Genomic DNA, 18,646 nt, shown 5'->3' with positions numbered 1-18,646 from the left:
GTGTCCTAATGGCTTCGTTATTGAAACACAAATATTTGGGAGTGTATTTTCCTTTGCATGGAGTATTTCTGGGTAAATCGAGGCACTGGAAGCACAGAGGTAGTTTCAGCTTACACCGACTGTCATTCTTCAGCTCTACCAACTGCTGCAAATGGTTGAGTATTTTGAGTCCATCTGGAGGAGCACGGAGATCCGTTGGGGTGGGAAGGTCTGAGGGAGTTGGGACTGTCCTTGCGCAGCTCCGACTTGCCTTTTCTTTTTCTTATGGAAAAACTGTCAGCAGAACAACTGTAATCCTTCATTTCCTTCTACAGAATGTGTCTTGGCACCCAGGAAGGGCGGTTTGGTTTTATGTTTAGGCCTAACTGAGAGTGGTGGGAAGGACCTTCATTCCACGGAAATGCTGGCTGGAGGTCCCCTCTGGAGGCAGCTGGTCCAGCCATGCTCAGAGCAGGGCTCTCCCTCCATGAGGCCAGCGCGGGTGCCGAGCGCCTCGCAGGAGCTCAGTGTCACCCCCTGGGTGCAGGTCACGTCTGCCAGACCTGCTCCACGGGGACAGCCCCCTTCTAGGTGCTCTCGGCTTGGAGGTCACCAAATAAGACAAAGGCAAAACGTCTGCTCCGTGTCCCACCATGGCAGAGCCACACAGCCGCCCGCGCCACCAGCACACGTGACCCTCTGGGAAGCCCTCCAAGAAGGCCCCTGTGCCCCCGGCCGTCCCCAGAGCAGGACAGGGCTCACGGGGCCACCCGGCCACGCTCGCCCTGGCGCCTCCCCCTCACAAATAAGTGTCCTCAAGGCTGCACCGAGACCACCAGTTCCATCCCCACCGGCCTGCAGAGGAACCCGCAGAGCATCAGCCTCCAGCTCGCCCATCCCTTGCAATACATACACGGAGCTCGAAGTACATTATCTAAGAGATAAGACAAGTAAAAAAAAATGTACATCTTAATATACTTTTTTTTTCAAGCTAATAGGTTTTTGGTTTTTTTCATTGCTTTTTTTGCTTGCTTGCTTGTTTTGCAGTAACGTGCTTATTTTGAAGACAACTACTGAAGGGCCCAGGGTGCCTAACACTTAAACCAGTCATTTTAGTAGCAAGAGAGAAAGAATGGTGTGGTATAAAACTGGGCATTATTGTGTGTGTGCACTCACATATATACACATCTATATTTATATATAATAAATTTATATATAATATATATATATAAACTCCTTGAAAGCCAGTAGGGCTAGCACATTGGCTCCCCCTCTAAGCAGATGCGTGGTTAGACAGTACAGGCACATTAAAGACTAGCAGATAATTCAGCTGTTTATCTTTTGTCCTCCAGGGGCTAAAACACTTTAAAACATTAAAACTACTGCAAAAATATCTTAGGAACTGGACAAATCAGCACTATTGAAGCCTGATACCAATAATCTGGAATGTATTTACAGCTCAGATTATTATTATTTTTTAAAAGCTATACTAAATTGTAAGCCGATCAAGATACCTCAGACTGCAACTTAAACACAGCCAACGATGGGCTCTCAAATTTACTTGCCATTACAAACATTAAATACCGAGCAGGCCACTTTCCATTTTTAATGCTCTATAAAAACGGGCTTTATAAAAACAGCAAACAAGACTTTGACCTGCCCAGATGCTGCTTCTCCAGTTCTGGACTTTTTCTTTGTTTTTTTCTCTTGGGTAAGTGTAAAAACACACAGGAATTCATAAAATTTGAAGAAGACAGCAAAATTATGCCTTGCAGCCATAGTTATCACAAATAATGTACAGTCTAAATTGCAGCCTGAATAAACATTATTTGGTGGCTTTCTTTGCAAGCCCAAGGCAGGATGCAGAGCAATTATTAGCAATGAGCACAATGACAATTTGCATTTGAATGCGGGGCGCTGGGGGGCCGAGGGGGGCTCCAGACCCGCTTCATTCACAGCACCACAATACACCGGCTGCTAAAAGCAACTTTATTAGTGTCCTGCAGCAAAATACATTAGTAATTTGTAACCAGGCATTAAAATTCTTGTCTTGTGGCATACAAAAGTCATTGGTTTTCTTCGCGCGATAGGTTACAGGAGGGTTTTCCTGCCTTTGCTCTGGGGTGATCCCCCTTTGGAAAGGGAGGTGAAAACCCTCAGGAAAGCCCCACTGCAGAGTCACCTGCAGATGCTCCATACCAAAAACGTAGCTGGAAATGACTCACTGTAGCCCAGGAAAGGGCTGGCAACAGCAGCCACACGTAGTTAATGCACTGCCAAGCCCACTCCAAATCCTGCTCCGAGGAATCCTCCCCATCCCCAGCCCTTCCAAACCAATCCCAGCCCCTCCGGCTTAGGAAAGGCCACTGCATGTTGTTTTTCCAGTTGTTTTGCAATTGCAATCGGACAATCACAGCCCAGCAATTCTGTACTTTTGCATTTGCTGCAGCGGGCAGAGCTCCCTCCCTGTCCGTCCCCGTGGGGAGACACTCGCACATCCAGCGATCCCTCCGGCCCTGCGTGGAGCGTCTCATGTTCACAGCAAAACACCACAGCCCCTGCACGCGTGGCATGATTCAACTAGCAATATTAACCATTAGTGTTATGGTAAAATCCTCTTTGGTTATAGAATATTTTATTTAAAGCAAGATTATACAAAATAATTTTTTTTTTCCGGCTAGAAATACACCCCAGAAATCTAAAAGCAATCTAAATCAACACACTCTGGCAGGCTGAAGCTATATGGAGAGGATGTATAAATTTGAGTGTTCCCCCACGTCATCTAAACAAAAGTTATCAAAATTATATTAAGTAAATACATTTGAAGGAATAGTAAACTTTTGAGAATCCTTAGAATATTAAAAGTAGAGTTCTGGAAGTAGCAGTAGTGGACTACAGGGAAAAATAACCGAGACAGAACCTTTTTAAATACTTTCCATGGCCTTGAACTCACTGAGGGCCTGCACGGGATTCACGTGCTTCTTCTGGGATGCCCTCTTGATTTTCGTCTGAGTTTCATCTTGTTTCTCCCGCTTGACCAGGGGTTTCTTCTCGGGAGCCTTCATCTTCCAGGACACTGCGGGGAGGTTGAGGGAGGCCATTCCCTGCGACTTCTGGTATTTGGTGGAGGCCACGTAGGAGGCCTTCACCGTCTGCACCACGGCGTTCATCAGGTTCTTGGCGGCTTGGATAAGAGACATGGCACTGTCCACCTGGAAAACAGCAGCACACGAGTGGCTGGAGTAGGGAAGGCCAGGTATGCCAGGAAACATGGCAGTCCTGGAAGCTGCTTCCGTAAGAGTGCTTGAAAATTGATTTTTCTTTTTTTTCTTTTTTTTTTTTTCAATCGGTTATTTCAAAATTGAGGCAACATTTTTCTTTTGACACTAAAATGACTCGTGCCACAGGGAAGAGCAGAGTTTTTGCACATTACCTGGGCATCTTCCCTACCAAGAGCCTTCTCCAAGCCTTGTATCTTCCCCTGTTTGCTTCGGAGGCTGAGCCCTAACAGCAGCTCACTCACTAATGAGATGTATACAGTCGTGGCAACAGCTTAATCACTGATTAATAAATATTTCAATCATAGTAGAATATTAAGTTGTAGTAACAGGAAGCAACAGGCTTGTATCTTTAGGCAGGGCTGAAGCAACATCTAGGATTTACCCTTGCACAATTAATGTCCATTTCTCACGTGATGCTAAACTGCAATTTGGCATTTGGGACTGCAGTCTGGAGGGTGACAGCAGAAGTAGCAGCACGTGGAAATGCAGGGGAAAAAAGGGGATAAAGACCAAACCTGTGATAGTGAGGGAAGGCAGCAGGCGCTGCAGGCAGCCAGGGAAGCCAGCACCTTACGGATTTGCTGGAATAGCAGCTTAATTGCACTCGATTCCCACGGGCTGGTGGGAGTCTGCACTGAGTCAACCGTTGTACCTTGCACCGATGCAATCGAATTAGCAAAGTAAATTGTAAAATTGAGTGTTGAGTCAAGCCAGATTTACCCCTTGCTGCCTGCACGTCACGAGGTCGCCAGCCTCGGAGCCCACACGGGACCCCCCGTTTCAGCCCAACGGCTGCGTGGAGGGAAAAGGCAGCAGCGCTCACGGGGACAGGGCTGGCACCCAAACTCCCTCCCCGCAGCTCAAAGCCTTAACCAACAGCCTTGCAAAGTTATCCCCCCTGCTCTTTTATCTATTTACCTGCTCGACAAACCTGGCCCCTAGTTGAACCCCCTGGTTTGGCGTTTAAATGTTCCTCACAGGCAAAAGAGGGGACCGAACCCCAGCCCATGTCCCCAGGTGTTTGCAGGACCCAAAGGGTCTCAGACACGGCGCGGGCAGCCCCTCGCCCGCTGCCATGTGCCCTCCTGCAAACCAGCCCCTGCTCTCCTTGCCCCAGCCACGGCACTCAACCCAGCCCCGCTGCATCCCCTATTTCGGTGGCTCTTCCCAGCCGGAAGAACTATATTAAACACAAGGAAAGCAAGAAGGGGCATTTCCAACCGAATTGTTGTGTTACCTGGGCTGCAAGCTCTTCCTGCCTTGGTTGCAGCCCTGTTTTGACAACACTCTTACAGGTAAGAGGCCACCAGGCTGCAAGGAAGACAGCAATAAAGGGCTACCCAAAGTTTTGTTCCTTCTGCAAACTCCCTACACATCACACCGAAAGGGAAAAGCACTAGTCATCAAGCCTAACTGCCCAGTGCAATGAAGAATATGTCCAAAAAAATCAAGAACTGAGCTCCATCCCCACCTCTCCCTGCAAAATATCAGCATAGAGATTCCTCTCAGCGGGAAGCATTTCGTGAAGGACAGGGAAGGCTCAAAATTATTTGCTAAGCAATGGCTGAAGGAAGGGAGCAGGCTGGCCTACGGCAGCTTTCAGCTGTCACAAAACAGCACAGCCAGTTGAAAAACCCCATGTTCTTCGGGGCATAGCTATTTTGAAATATTAACATCCCTGGAGAATTACAGGGCCAGACACTCAACATGCTCAGTCTGTGCAGAAACACAGGGTGGGTTCAGGCATGCTGATTAAAGTAATTTAACCTCATTACAAGTAAAAAACAGTCTTTGAAAAAAAAAAGGTAGGTTACATAAAGGTGAAGTGAACCTACCTACAAATAATCTTGAGAAAGAAAAACTGAGAATTTATTTTTATAAACATGTCCTCCAAAAACAATGAGGCCACGTGTGCAGGACTGGCAGAACTATAAAACCTGCACGTGTTAAACCTTTGACTGGTAGCTGACAGATACCTTACCCACATGCTATACTACTTAGCACAAGAGCCTGGCGTGGAGGAATTGCTTCCCTTGGATGACAAGGCACATGGAAGGGGCAGCTCATACGCACCCCAGACACCACCAGCTCCCCGCCGAGGTTCTGGACTTCGGCCTTCACTTTGCTGCAGATGTTCAGCTGGTGGCAGTACAGGGCGATGCGCTGCAGGTAGGCGAGGAGATCCTGCTTGCACGCCGAGTCCGGGCACTGCAAACACAAAGGAGAGGTTTTATTTCACAACTGTGAACAGAAGCCATGGACTGATAAACCAGAGGGATGTTTTATAGCACTGAACGCACTCGGAGATGGTTGCACTTTCTGGTATGTTTTGCTTTTCATAAGACAACTCATCAACACACGATCATAACTAAATACATCTATTATCTTAAACCAGCCAATGATAAGCCCAACAGTTACTGAATTATATCCTGCAAAACAGATTTGCAAAATATTCCTGACTTCTGCTCACGTTTCTTAGCAGTGCAGGAGCCAGATCCCTTGCCAGGCATGAAATACAATTTTTCAAGCACTCGCCGAAGCGCTTAGCCATAAGATAAAACCAACGTTGTTAGCTTTGCAATTGAAAGGCTACATAGGTACCAGGGGCTGTACCGCAGCTCAGAAACCTGCCTTCCCAACGCTGGTACAGGCAGAAGTGGAGGAGCATCGCTTGCCCTGCAGAACAGAGCGGTGACGTGATTAACGAGTGTGTCCCGCGCTGGATATTGCAACAAGGGAAGGCAGCTGAGGGGCCGCGGCAGAGCAGGAGGGACTCTGCAAGCCTAAGGCAAAGAGGCTTTGGGAAGTCTTTTACTACACACACTGGTCCCTCAGGGTCTTCAGGATGGCAACGAGCACAGTGGCCAGCTGCAAGGTACAAAAGGCCATCGCAGATCTCCTGGCACGCTCCAAGTTTGCGGCTGCGCCGCGGGCAGTGTCCAAACCAGCAGTCGATCCCAGCCTGGGCCTATTCCTGACACCAGGAGTTACAGAGCGTTAGCGACGCGTGGGATGCGCCGCGCCGACGGGCTGCGTCCTCATGTCCCGCGGGCTCGGGGCAGCACGAGCGGCAGCACCCGCAGAAGGGGCAGGTTCAGAGCCCTGTTATCCGCACGCCACGACTGCCGGCAGCGCCAGGGCCCCCGCGTCGCACCGCGTCGCGTCGCGCCAGCCGCTGCTCCGAGCCTCACTGGGGCCCCGGGCAAGCGGGACTCGTTGTCACACTGCGCTGCAAGTTCATGTGCTGCTGTCCTGCCCTCAGACGGCCCCTTGTCACGTCTCATCATCCCTCTGCGCAGCTGCAGGTCTTCCACACCAAGCACAAATCAGCCTCTGAACGCGCACTGGTCTTCTTCTCCAAGGTTTGTAATATTATGTTAAATATTACTTCACTTTTTGCAGGAAAAGGCAGAGGACTAAGACCAGATCTCAGTCCTCACCCTTGCTAGGTCACTGCATATTTGGGGGTCTCAAATCTGGAACATTTGCTTCACACACCAGCAACTCACTCATCAGCCCACAGTGGTCACAGGCTGCTTCCCAGCCCAGCAGCGAGGCTCTGAAGGAACGACGAGTTCAAGTGAAGCGTTCGGCAGTTTTTGTTCTTTTTGATTCCAGGGCTAGGGCATTTTTTTAAGCCCAGATGGCATCGCAGCCCAGCAAGGATAAAGCAGCTGCACTGGGCTGCACAGAGAGACGCTTCTGAGCACGGGCTGTTACTTAAACACACTGCCCAGAGACACACACGACGTGTGAGGGGACCTGGCACGAGCCCATCACACGGGGTAGAACAGGCTACGGAGGTTTTAGGAGCTTTACAGGCATCCAATCTCATCCACAAGCTCACAGAGGCCACCTCCTGCTTCTCAAGCCTGATAAACTAGAAATAAACCCCACTATCTGCAACTCTTACGCAGGTAAGTTGCTCCCATCAGCGACGGGAGAACGGTGCATAACAAAGCAGCAAAGTTTGCCGGGTCATTTTTTAAGCTAATCAATATTAGTCGGCAGCACAAGATGTTTTAGAGGAAGTCCGCAAATAACACTGTCCAAAGAGCTAATGAAAAGCTGAAATTAGCATTTGGGAAAACACTCTCCGTCTTCCCAAAAGCTCATCTAACAGCAGCACAGTGAAGTGAATGTTGACAAATGCACAAAGCGGCCCGTCAGCGGGAATGCTAAACAACTCGAGGTTGCTCCCTTCACTGAAACCACTTAGGGAAAGACGTTTTCAAGGCAAGAGACTGCTATGTGTTTACTCAGGGCCGAGGAAGGCAATGAAGCATTAGTGGTGCAAGGAATTGAACGGGAAATGCTATTCTGTTGTATTTACGTATGCTGTGACTTGGAAAAGCCACATCCCGTGGTGTTTACACAAGCAGAACAGAGATTGCAGCTCTAAGACTCCAGTCGAGATGAAGGTTGAGCAGAGCCGTAGCATTAGATGAAGAACAGCATGACAAAAGACCTGCATATGCCTGCATAATCCCTGCTGTTTCCTATATGGAAACATTTAGGGAAAAAAGAAAAATAAAAGATGAGTTCAAACCTGAGATTATGTTTCCGTATTAACCTACAGGAGCCACAGGCACAAAACCAAATATTAAGAGCTAGCGTGGGAGGATTCTTAGACAGGAAAACTGCAGAACTGTTGGGAATCAGCAGTAACAGGGCACGTGCCCCAGTGCCACCCAGAAGGCAAAGGAGACACAAGACATCTCCATGCACGGGTGCCTGGTTTTCGATGGCCCGCTCACCCCCACGTTCATCCGCTGCCTCCGATCTTGCCAGGAAACCTTGCCAAGATGCTGATGAAAACACACGTGTCCTGCTTGGTGAAAGCTATGTTGGCTGCTCTGCTTCAGAACCAGGATGGATCCTCGATGTCCGTCCAGACGAACGTTTCACTGGGACGTGGGGCAGTGCCGAAGCCTCTTCCACACCAGCTCCTTTCAGTTCTTATGAGCAGACGCTGATGCAGCCCCTCACCAAAGGCTGGAGGCAGCAGAAGCATTGCTTTTGTGCTGCTAGCACTTCAACACACAAAAGAATTTATATATATATATATAGCGAATCATTCTTGCAGAAAAATAATTTTCCTTTTTGCGGCACTCGCAACTTCTCGACAGCCCCTTTCCAAACAGGCAGCCTGCTTCTCCGAGCAGAAGATGGAAAACCCTCGGGATGACGCGCGGGCTGATGGCGAGACACTTCTCAACAGGCTTGAACTACCTCGGATAATGGCTTTTACGGTTTCGAAGGAAATGTGTTATAAAACCGCCTGACAGCAGGAGTTAGGATTTCCTGACACACTAACAGGTAGGTCATGATTCACCTCCTGTCGCATGGTTAACCGAACAGGCAAACACATCCATTTGTCCAAGCCCTGTATGAGGCACGGGGAGGCACCAGCGCGGCCCGCGCCGCGAGGCCTGTTCCCTGGCAGCAGCTCTGCACTAACGGATTACTAAAAGTTCCTGAAGTGCATGTAGGCTTATCCAGTGAAATATGGAAGTTGCAAGCAGCAGAAGTCTATGGAGCAGAGGGGGGAAAAAAAGCTGGAGTCTTGTCTAAATGACTAACTTGGCATCCCTGATCATATCCGTCTTCAAACCTGTGCTTATTTTTTAAGGAGTTGGCTGCTATAGAAAGCAAGCACTGTGCTTTCTTCCAAATTTTTGCATGGCTCCATGATCAAAAACCTTTATACCAAGTTTGAATAAAACACCTGAATTAAAAGAGCCCACAAAATAAACAATCCTCTCCCAAAAAACCCACACTGCACCATAAAGCTTTACCCCAACATCTAAATATCTCCTCCTCGGGTGATTCACCTGATCTAGCAGTGGCACCTGATGCTTCCAGAAAGGAAGGAGCAAGTAAACCCACTTTTCAACTTTTATCTCCTCGCAGAAGATTTCTCTCTGTATCATTAATAAATTAAGGCGAACACAACATCCTCTGGATGAAACATTTAGGAGAGATCTGCATTACAAAGATTTACTTCCACGCTGAAATGGTTTTATTTGAAAACTTGTATTACGAATTTACATTCAGAGAAAGCCTGAAAAGCAAGCTACAGCTCTATAAAATAAAGTTTAGGCAATTATGTACCTCCGACTTGACATACTTGCATTTCAGGGTCTCGTTTGAATCCAGGCTACCATTACTAATGCTGATGTTTCTCTGCAATTTGGGTGTGGACTGAGACCAAAGACACTTTGCTTGGCCCAACGCGGTCTCAGAAGTGGCACAGGCCAGTGCATGACATCAAAACCTGAGTTGTCCACGCTCATTTAATCCCAAATTTCTTTCAAACCTTGCACATTTGGCATAGCTATGTCTACAAGAGCTTGTGACAACGTAGCAAATACTTGGGTCCCCATGTGCCTTTTGTTCACAGTCTCCTCCGTGGCAGTAACACGGAATGGAGGCAACTGGGAGCAGATAACAAAATCCTGGGGAATTCTCACAGTCTCCCTGTTCAGTCTAGGGAGCATTTAAAAATCAGTAATATTAAAAGGTTTCCTCCCCAGAGAATGGTAAAGGTTGTGCAATAGGCCACAGGCAGTAATTACTGGCTTGCCTACCCGGCCTTGTCGTCGCTGTGCAAAGCGCTCGGGCACCTCCTGAGCCCCTCGAACTCAGCTGCAGTCCTGCTCGGTTAAGGAAACTGGCCTAGATACTATGTGACATGAAGCAGTGTTGTCATTTTGCTTCTGCAAAATGCTGGGTCCTCAATTCCAGCCAAGGAGCTGCCAGGGTTACTACTCAACATATTTAACCATGTTTTGCGTTGGTCAGGGTGCCAGGAGAGCAGCTAGAAAGAACAGGCTACTGGTTTTGAGCAAGCAATTCTGGGGAAATCAGTTAAAAATAAAAGAAGGAAAGCACCTAGACTCCTCAAAACTGAAGAAATATCCTTGTGTTCACCATGTCTGCAGCGCTGAACAACCTCCTGCTGCTCATTTATGCTGGAGAGGTAAGAAAATGAACTGTGACTTACGTGGTCAGCAATAGTCCGGCCCAGCTTGTCCATCCTTGACCCGGCCTCTGCAATTTTCTTGGCTGCACTGATCACATCCGATGTGTTTTTTAGCGGACCTTTGCCTCTGCAAAACAGAACAAAATCTACCTGCTAGCACCAAAGAAATGGAAGAGAGAACAGGGTATTTCTCTTCTTACTCTATTTCACTTTGTATTGCAAGTGATCCCTCACCCAGCTGCCTGAGTCAGGTGGACTTGTGCACTGAAATCAGCAGGCCACTGAGTGTAACCATTGCAGTCCCTTCATTTTAAAGTAAATTCCCCTTTAGCTCCCTCCCCATATTTAGCTTAAATGTAGAAATAAAAACACCTTAAAATTTACTGCTTCGAGCAACCTGATAATTACGAGAGGTAGTATTTTAGAAGCCAGATCTGTAATTTTTCTGGAATGCAACAGCAAGTGTAAAAACAAAACAAAACAATCCCCCCAAACCCACTCTTGTATGGAGTGTTGTAAACGTATTTCCGAAGCCATTAGCAAAAAGCAGTACGAGGAACCATTTCTGCAGCACAGCAGCACCGAGAAGCCCATATTAATATCTATAAAGAAATGAGCAAAACTATATATTCTTGGGGACAAGAATCACCCTTAGGAAAGAAAGAATGACAGGCAATAGTCACTGTGTTGCTGCAGATCAATTTAAACAGTTATTACCACGCAGCCACTATATAGTAAAGCATCTTCTGAGACTTTAATAGTGTAACATTTAAACGGAAATTATAAGAAATAAGGCTCTTAAGAGCCCTCACAACATACTCCGCTGGCAGATCACCATCCCCGCCAGTTTTAGGAGGCAGCAATGGGTGCCCAAATTAGAAAGGCTCACCTGGTGAAGTCTGTCATCTCCATCATAATCATACACATTTGTTTTGCCAGAACGATTATATCATTACCGCTGTCATCCCATTTTGACACTTCAGCATCCAATTTGCTCTTTTCTTCCTGGAAGCTCGCTACTTGCTCAGCAATCTTCGCTTTTTGCTCTTGAGGGAGCTGAGCCATGATAGCCTGGAAGACACAGTTTTCGCACATTGCCTTATTCAGTCACCTGCATATGGTTTTTTGGGAACATTTTCACTAATAACCAATTTAAGTCATGTAGCTGGGGATAAAACTTTAATAGCCATCTTGATATCTAGAGGGTTTACTGAACCATTTTCTTCCCTCTCAACCCAAAGCCTGTGCAGTATGAATTATCTATTAACATTAGAAAACGAAGAGCCCAGAAAGACAGGTTGATACCTGCAACACATGCAGTTGCATATTAAAACTGTGAAAGCTCCAAGTTTGCCACGTTGAGCCTCCCTCCACCAAAAACAGCATGAAGAAGAGGGAGCTGCCATTTTTGCAAAATTTAACATTTATCAAAGGAAGCTCCACATCGGTATCTCGCATTGGTCCAGCTAACAGAACAAATATTACCTGAGTCTTTTGTACAAAAAGCTAAATGCACCATTTTGAAACAGGCTGCTGAGGAAAGAGCAGTATGAAGAATGTGTGCTCTTACTCCTGAATAAAATCTATTAGACTACTTTTACAGCCTCTATGGGAGACTCAGTGCCCTTCTTTTCATTAACACAAGGAGCATTCAAGCCTCCAGGAGCAGGTGAAAAGGAGGCTGCAGCAAGAAAGAGCCTCTGGTAGCAGCCGCGCGCTATGAAGTGAATTAGAAACGTTTGCATTTAAATAAAAGGGAGGAAGGGAACACGGGAATACTGCTCCCCTGCACAAGAAAGGAGAGCATAAAAAATACCCTCAGCTCGTCTAATTCCAAAGCCAATGTGCCAGAAGTTTGATAAATAAGGACTAACTACTTGCCTGGTTTCAGGCTCGAAGAGCTTTCACACAAAATCTTTCGTGGCACTCTCCCAAGAGTATAAATTGCTATTGATCTCAAATGGAACACGTCAAATAAATAAAACGGGTACATTAAAGGAAAAAAACAGGCTTTACCTATTGTAAGTTTTCACCTATTAATGATTAAATATTGCATATCTATGTTCACATTTTTAACAGTTCTAGGAGGCAGCATTAGTCTAAATTATTTTATTTTGAAGCTGGTTTCAACATCCTCTTGATTAAATGTTCAGAGGCCCCACAGGCGCAAGCCCGTGCTTGGCAAGACATTCTGTCAAAAGGCACCTGAGCTGCTGCAGCACCTGCTTCTTACCCACGGATCTGCTCTCTGCCTGTTGAAAACCCTGCTGTGAAGTGTGTGTGAAAATAACCGGGGAGTCATTTCCCCCATGCCTCCCCGTCTGCCCAGCAAAGTGCTGGTGTCTGCAACAGACCCGGCAGGGAAGCAGCAAGTGGTTCATCAGCCCTGAAAGGGTTTCGATCTTTCAGAGCCTCCCAGACACAGACATTGCTGATGACCATCGCACCAACAGATGCTACATTCACTTAACCTCCTTTTCAGAAGAAGACAGGAAACACAGAATATCAGTTTTCTGCCCTAACGCTTTCACCAGAAAAGCAGGAAAGCTTAAATTGGATTTTCAAAGCAAATCAAACTCTTTCTCGGTGGGAAAGGGAGGCTGGGGTTTGCAGCACCTCATTTCTTCCTTACCCTGGCACTTTGTCCAGCAATGAGCTGATCATCTTCAGTCTGAATGCTTGTCCTGCTTCGGACATCGAAATCCTCGGTCTCAAAGTCAGAGTCATCCAGCTCCTCGGGAGTCTAGGAATAACAGTAATTCAGTTAAGAGTCAAAGAAGGGATTTCATGGCTTTAGGAATCAGCAAAACTGATGGTCTGTGAGCAGAGAGAATGAAAATAAGTGAAGGAAAGAAGTATTCAAGGCGTTAAACAAAAAGGTAAATCAGCAGGCCTGACTGCTCAGGTGAAATGTGATGGGTCCCCCCAAATTACACACCACTAACTGAACAGCTGAGATTTGTCAGAAGACGTTAATGCACTCAGAAAAGCATAAAAAAGATTTTTTTAATACAAAAAAAAATGCTTTGGCAAATCGGTTCAATGTTAATAGCATCACTTGACACCCCGAAGCTAATATTGTACACAACTTTTAAGGTCTGCTTATCAAGCACAGATGTACTCTTTAGCACTATTATGAATCAAAGCATCTATTGAATTAACAACAGATACAATATATCAAAATTTATTCTTCTCCCCCAGGAAAAGCTTAAAATTTTCGCTAGGAAAAGCCTGCTTTTAAGCTGCAGGCTAAACACATCTGACCCAGTTCCTGCTTGCCTAGATTTCATTTTTGCTACTGCTGGTCTATAGCTGGCAAGATTTTTGTACAGCTTATCAAGTTTAAACAACATCTGTTTGTTAAAATACTACATCCTTGCCCGGAGTGGCACTTCATGACAACTCTGCAGAGCTGGATCAGCAGAGAACTTGACTGATAAATGAAGTACGTTGTGATTAATAGATAAGATGCAAGTAAACAGCCTGTTCTACGGATTTCTTTCCTGCAACTTTAATTTAAAAAATGTGTTCTGCAACACAGCCATCTTGCAATACAAATGGAACTAAAGGAGGTCATACAAAATAGTTGCCAAAGAGGACTAAGCAGGCTAGCAATCAAACCCAGGGTGTCTCAGGTGTATGAAGGAGCAGCACATCCCCCAAACGAGCATCAGGGTACCCGCTCTGGGTACCCCATGTCCTGCTGGGCAGAGCTACCGACGCGGGGAGAGCAGGACGTGGGGAGAGCAGGACGTGGGGCAGGGCCCGCGGCTTGAGCTCCTGGTGCCGGTTCTCCTTGCACAGCTGCTTTGTGCTTGCAAAACAGAGCCCAGGAGGGGCCCGCTGGGGCACCCAGGGCAAGCTCACGTGTGAAGCAGACCCATACGATGAAAAAAACCACAGAGGAGACAGAGCTCCTGTGAAATAGGTCCTGTTTGGGCAGGTTGCCCAACTAGCCCAACGCATCACGTGCTGTAGCAACACACAGGCCACCACAGGCTGAATTCCAAAGCCATCTGCCACCAACTGTGCATTCTTCAAGCTTACTCACAAAAGACAAAGCAGATTTTATTTCTAAGCTCTCCGACCATCAAAAAGTATTTACTCTAAGAATCCATTTGCTGCTGTTCAATCAGGGGTCGCTAAGTTTAGCGCAGGAACAAGGGAGGCAACACAGGATATTATGAGAGATGCATTAAGGCTATGGAGCATCACACCTCTGGCAATCAGCAATGCCCAGATTTATTAATCGAAGTTAAGTTGGGACATTCCTCTGAAGTACTTCACTGAGTGATTAGCAGCTTTTAAGACTGAAAACATAAACTGAAGTTCTTAGACTGTCTGCATGGAGCAGAACTGATGCTTTGTAGTTCAATAAAGGGGAGCTAGAATGGAAGAACAGAAGGAGGTTTAAGTACAGAAAACTTACTCGGATCATCAGCACGGCCTTCCTGATATCTCGAATACCATCATACACCAGGCGGGAAGCGTCGATAAATTCGTTTTCATCCATTGGCTGAGCCGGGTCTGAACTTAGTGCTTCCACAGCAGCTTCCACTTGCTCAGTAAAACGTGGCATAACTGAATGAAGAACACAAAATAATAGTCAGTCCCCACTCCAACAGCCTTTTTTGCTCTAAACTCCCATATATGTATTACTCATTAGTAATTATTCCTGGAACTGTGCAGTAGTTTCATGTAAATTCAAAACACTGGTTACAAAAGACCACCAGCACTGCAGCTCAAATCTTACCTCCATTTCAATTTCTGCTGCTGTGCTATTTTTTACCCCCTTTGCACAGTAAAAAAAGTTTTTAACTTTATCATATCCTTCTAGCGGGCAAGGAGAAAACACTGGGGAAGCAGTTAAGACTCCACAGAATAAAATATAAAGTGTTTATTTACTATCCCCTGTAGATGTGTATCTCTTGAAAGCCTCCCTAAACCCAATGTTATCACCATTAAGCTCAGATTTAAGAAGTCACCGAATAGGGCAGCTTGTACTTCTGCACTGCAGTGACTCACTGCAGACGCAGCAAGAGCATCGCACATCCATTCCCAGTCTGCTCAGTTCTTCAGCGTCACCCTTGATTCTCCAGAGTTGTAATTAAAGCAAAACACAAAACAAAACAACTTATCCTTGGCCCAGCCCTTTTGGAAGCAACCTGGATCCTTCCTTCCTTCCCCCTATGAATGTTAACAGCTCCTCCAAAGGGAACATGGTGATTTATTGTTTGGGGGTAGGGAGGGAAGGAAGGGAAAGGCATGGGACTATATATATATATTTATATATATAACGATTTTAAAATTAAGGACCTTTACAAAGTTTACCCAAAAATATAAGTCTCCTCTCATTTTTACGAAATACTGTGCTGATTTTGGTTGTCAACATTGCTCTCCCACCACCTTCCCACGACAGGTCTGAGTTACTTTACCAGGAGCCACGTTCTGCTAGCAGTGATCCCACCCAGCAGAAATATTATTTTCTGATCTTTGTGCAATAACACAACACGACCGGCCTAGCTTTTAAACCCAGACTCACTGTTTGGGACTCAGTCCCTGATTTCCCCTCTGCACAGCAATCGCATTCAGGCAGACCCGTGGCGTTGCTCGACTTTCAGCCAGCCGACAAAGCAAAATTACATTTCTCATTTTGCATCAGCTCTGCAAATAACTCCCTCTCATTTTCCTTGCAGTATGTAAATTGAGCCTTTAACAGATTTCAGAGGCACATTAGTGTCCATCTGCCCCTTCCCTTTTAAGCCACAGGAGTTTGGGTATTTTGGAAGAACTGACTCTTACCTGTATTGGAGAGTAACTTCGTCGCCTCCAACACCTTTTCTGTGTAGACTCCAGGTTCATAGTTATCCATTTCCGAGGTGACAACATGAATGACTCGAGCTGCACGTCCTCGAATCGCACCAGCTGTGCGGTCTAAACCATCAACATCTTTTTCTTGGAGAGCAATGACACATTTGTTTACATCTTCTAAAATATGGTTCTCTGGTGGTAAAAAGAGGAGGATTTAGACAGCAATATCTTCTTTTCGACGGCGTACATCAGCACAGCAATTTCTCCGTCTGACCTGCTCTAAAAAACCTCCAGCCACATGTTGGCAAGCATTAATTTTTAGGACAGCTCATTAGAACTGGAGAACAGCTGCCCGTCCAGACTGGTTGTCAAAAAACCTGTCAGTCCGTGCGCCTCGTGGCACCCAGGCTTCTTGCTGCTTTTCGGACTTGTCTTTATGGAGAACCTGAGGCTGGCTGAATTCTCCCCAAACTTGTTTCTTGCCACGTCCCTGCCCTGGACTCCCCAAGTCCTTATTCCAATGCCGTGCAAGCCTCTCCCTCCTTCACCCCACGCGCGCGGGGCGATGAGGCACCGGCCTCGGCCACACACCTAACCCGCTCAGCACTCGGATAGAGCAGGGCACTTCTGACACGTTTCTAGTTTCCACACAAGCCATCAGGGAATATTAAGCTGTTAATCTTCCCTGAAAGTCCAAGACACATAACACACACAGTGACGATGCAGGAGGAGATCCAGCAAAGAGAGTTCTCTTTGTCTCGAAAGACAACGAAGCCAAAGCATATGTTTGTAATTTACTCTTAAATATATATATTTCTTTTTATACAGATTTTTTTTAATAGAGCTACTTTCTCTAATTGACCAAACCCAAGAGGCCCCAGCCCCCTTTGGAGGTTTTCAAAGGCGCCCGGATAGGTTTGTGTGTTCATCTGAGGAAACCCCTGCATCAGGTCTTCCAAAACCTGTCAGACACCTCGTTTCTGTATCGGCACCAACGCCACGATGCTGCAATCCAACACCAGCACTGGTGCTGCTAGGTAAGGAAACAACCTGGAAACATTTCTGCTCTGTCACTTAATATCGTTTCCAGCGTTACTTACCAGCGACTTAATCACGCTACACTGTCAACCTGTGCTACTGAAGTGGTTTTTATTCCCCAAGCAAGTCATAAAAGAGCCATTTTGCACAAGTTCGCAGAAATAAGTGGTATATAAGAGTTGACTGATAGAGGATTTTTATTAACTGGTTGAAAGGATCATTGGTGGGAGAGTTATGCTTAAATTACACACAATTAATAGAGCCAGATGCAATATTGCAAGACCTCTGAAAGGCACCTGGACAAAAATCCCACTTGTGAAATCCCTCTGAAGCAGCCCAGACTGAGCGAGTTCAGCCGGGGGCAGGACGTGGCCCTACGAGAGACGAGCGCGGGTTCGTTAGCAGTTTGACAAGTCAGGGAGCAGGCAGCCACGGCACCAGAGCTCCAGCAAAGAGCACAGGCACCTTCGGTATTTCAAGCAAGAGACAGACATCCCTGCAAATTAGAACAGTAAAAACGAAAACATCACTGTCGGGCCAAAACACAGCCTGTTTATTGCTCGAGCTCCTTGCTCCATAAATTAAGTCACAGGCCATTTAAAAGCCTCTTTGGATTAAATGAACTTTAATAAAAGGCATGGAGCAAGCGAGGATGGGTATTTCGATGCCTGCTGATCACTGAGCTCCTTTTACAGAGGCGAAGGGACCAGAAAGGCACCTCTGTGGAAGGAGAACACTCCATGGGAAGCCCACGAGGTGCCCCAGGGAACGTGGCACTGTCAGGGACATCGGGGGACACCATCGCCATCAAAGCCAGTGGCCCTCACACTGCTGAGAAAGAGAAAAACCCCAGAGCAACCGAAGAGAAGCTACTTGATGGGAAGTGCATTTGTGGCCAGGGCCATCCTCTGGAGGGGCTGCTGCACAGCTGCTCACTTGCTGATCTGATCAATATGTAGGGGAGAATGCAGGGAGGATGAGCCCAAACTCTTCTTGGTGGTGGCCAGGGACAGGACAAGGGGTAACAGGTACAAGCTGAAACACAGGAAGCTCCATCTCCATATGGGGAAGAACTTCTTTCCTGTGAGGGTGCCAGAGCCCTGGCACAGGCTGCCCAGAGAGGCTCCTTCTCTGGAGATCTTCAAACCCACCCAGATGCCACTGTGCCCCTGCTCTAGGTGTCCTTGCCGGAGCAGGGGGTTGGACTAGATGATCCCTAGAGGTCCCTGCCAACCTCAACCACTCTGGGATTCCATGATCTTTAGGCAAGGGAGCAGAAAGAGGAAAACAGCTTGTTGAAGAGCGACGCAGGTAGCCAAGAGGTCCACACGCCTGGAGACAGCCAGGAGCCTGCTGGAGATGGTGTGCGGGTGGTGCAGAGCCTGCCAAAATGAGTACATGGAAAAAAGTCGTGGTGGAACAACAGGGTAAGAGAGGATAAGAGGAAAGGCCAAGATCTTTCAGAAAAAAATAAACTTAAGAGCAAACAAACTGGGTCAAACTGAAGTGTCATAGATGTGGTTGGAGAAGAAATGCTCGTGTGCTTCTGTGC

General features: G+C 46.7%; 1 protein-coding gene across 1 annotated transcript in view; it reads right to left on the bottom strand.

The window, feature by feature from the left end:
- Positions 1-2,597: 2,597 nt before the first annotated feature.
- The window catches only part of CTNNA1 (catenin alpha 1), a 96,555-nt gene continuing 80,506 nt past the window's right edge, over positions 2,598-18,646 (bottom strand). The window contains exons 12-18 of the mRNA XM_088522641.1: positions 16,048-16,248; positions 14,675-14,826; positions 12,878-12,988; positions 11,135-11,316; positions 10,267-10,372; positions 5,334-5,468; positions 2,598-3,191 (exon numbers count right to left, since the gene is read on the bottom strand). Coding sequence (XP_088378767.1) covers positions 2,904-3,191; positions 5,334-5,468; positions 10,267-10,372; positions 11,135-11,316; positions 12,878-12,988; positions 14,675-14,826; positions 16,048-16,248 — 1,175 coding nt within the window. The 3' untranslated portion in view covers positions 2,598-2,903. The remainder of the gene's footprint in view (positions 3,192-5,333; positions 5,469-10,266; positions 10,373-11,134; positions 11,317-12,877; positions 12,989-14,674; positions 14,827-16,047; positions 16,249-18,646) is intronic.

Source organism: Tinamus guttatus, unplaced genomic scaffold (assembly GCF_059628265.1).
Source record: "Tinamus guttatus ecotype Peru unplaced genomic scaffold, ASM5962826v1 Tinamus_guttatus_pri_ptg000155l, whole genome shotgun sequence".
NCBI classification, from domain to species: Eukaryota; Metazoa; Chordata; class Aves; order Tinamiformes; family Tinamidae; genus Tinamus; species Tinamus guttatus.
Note: the sequence above shows the minus strand (reverse complement) of the source record. Positions and strands in the feature narration are given on the sequence as shown.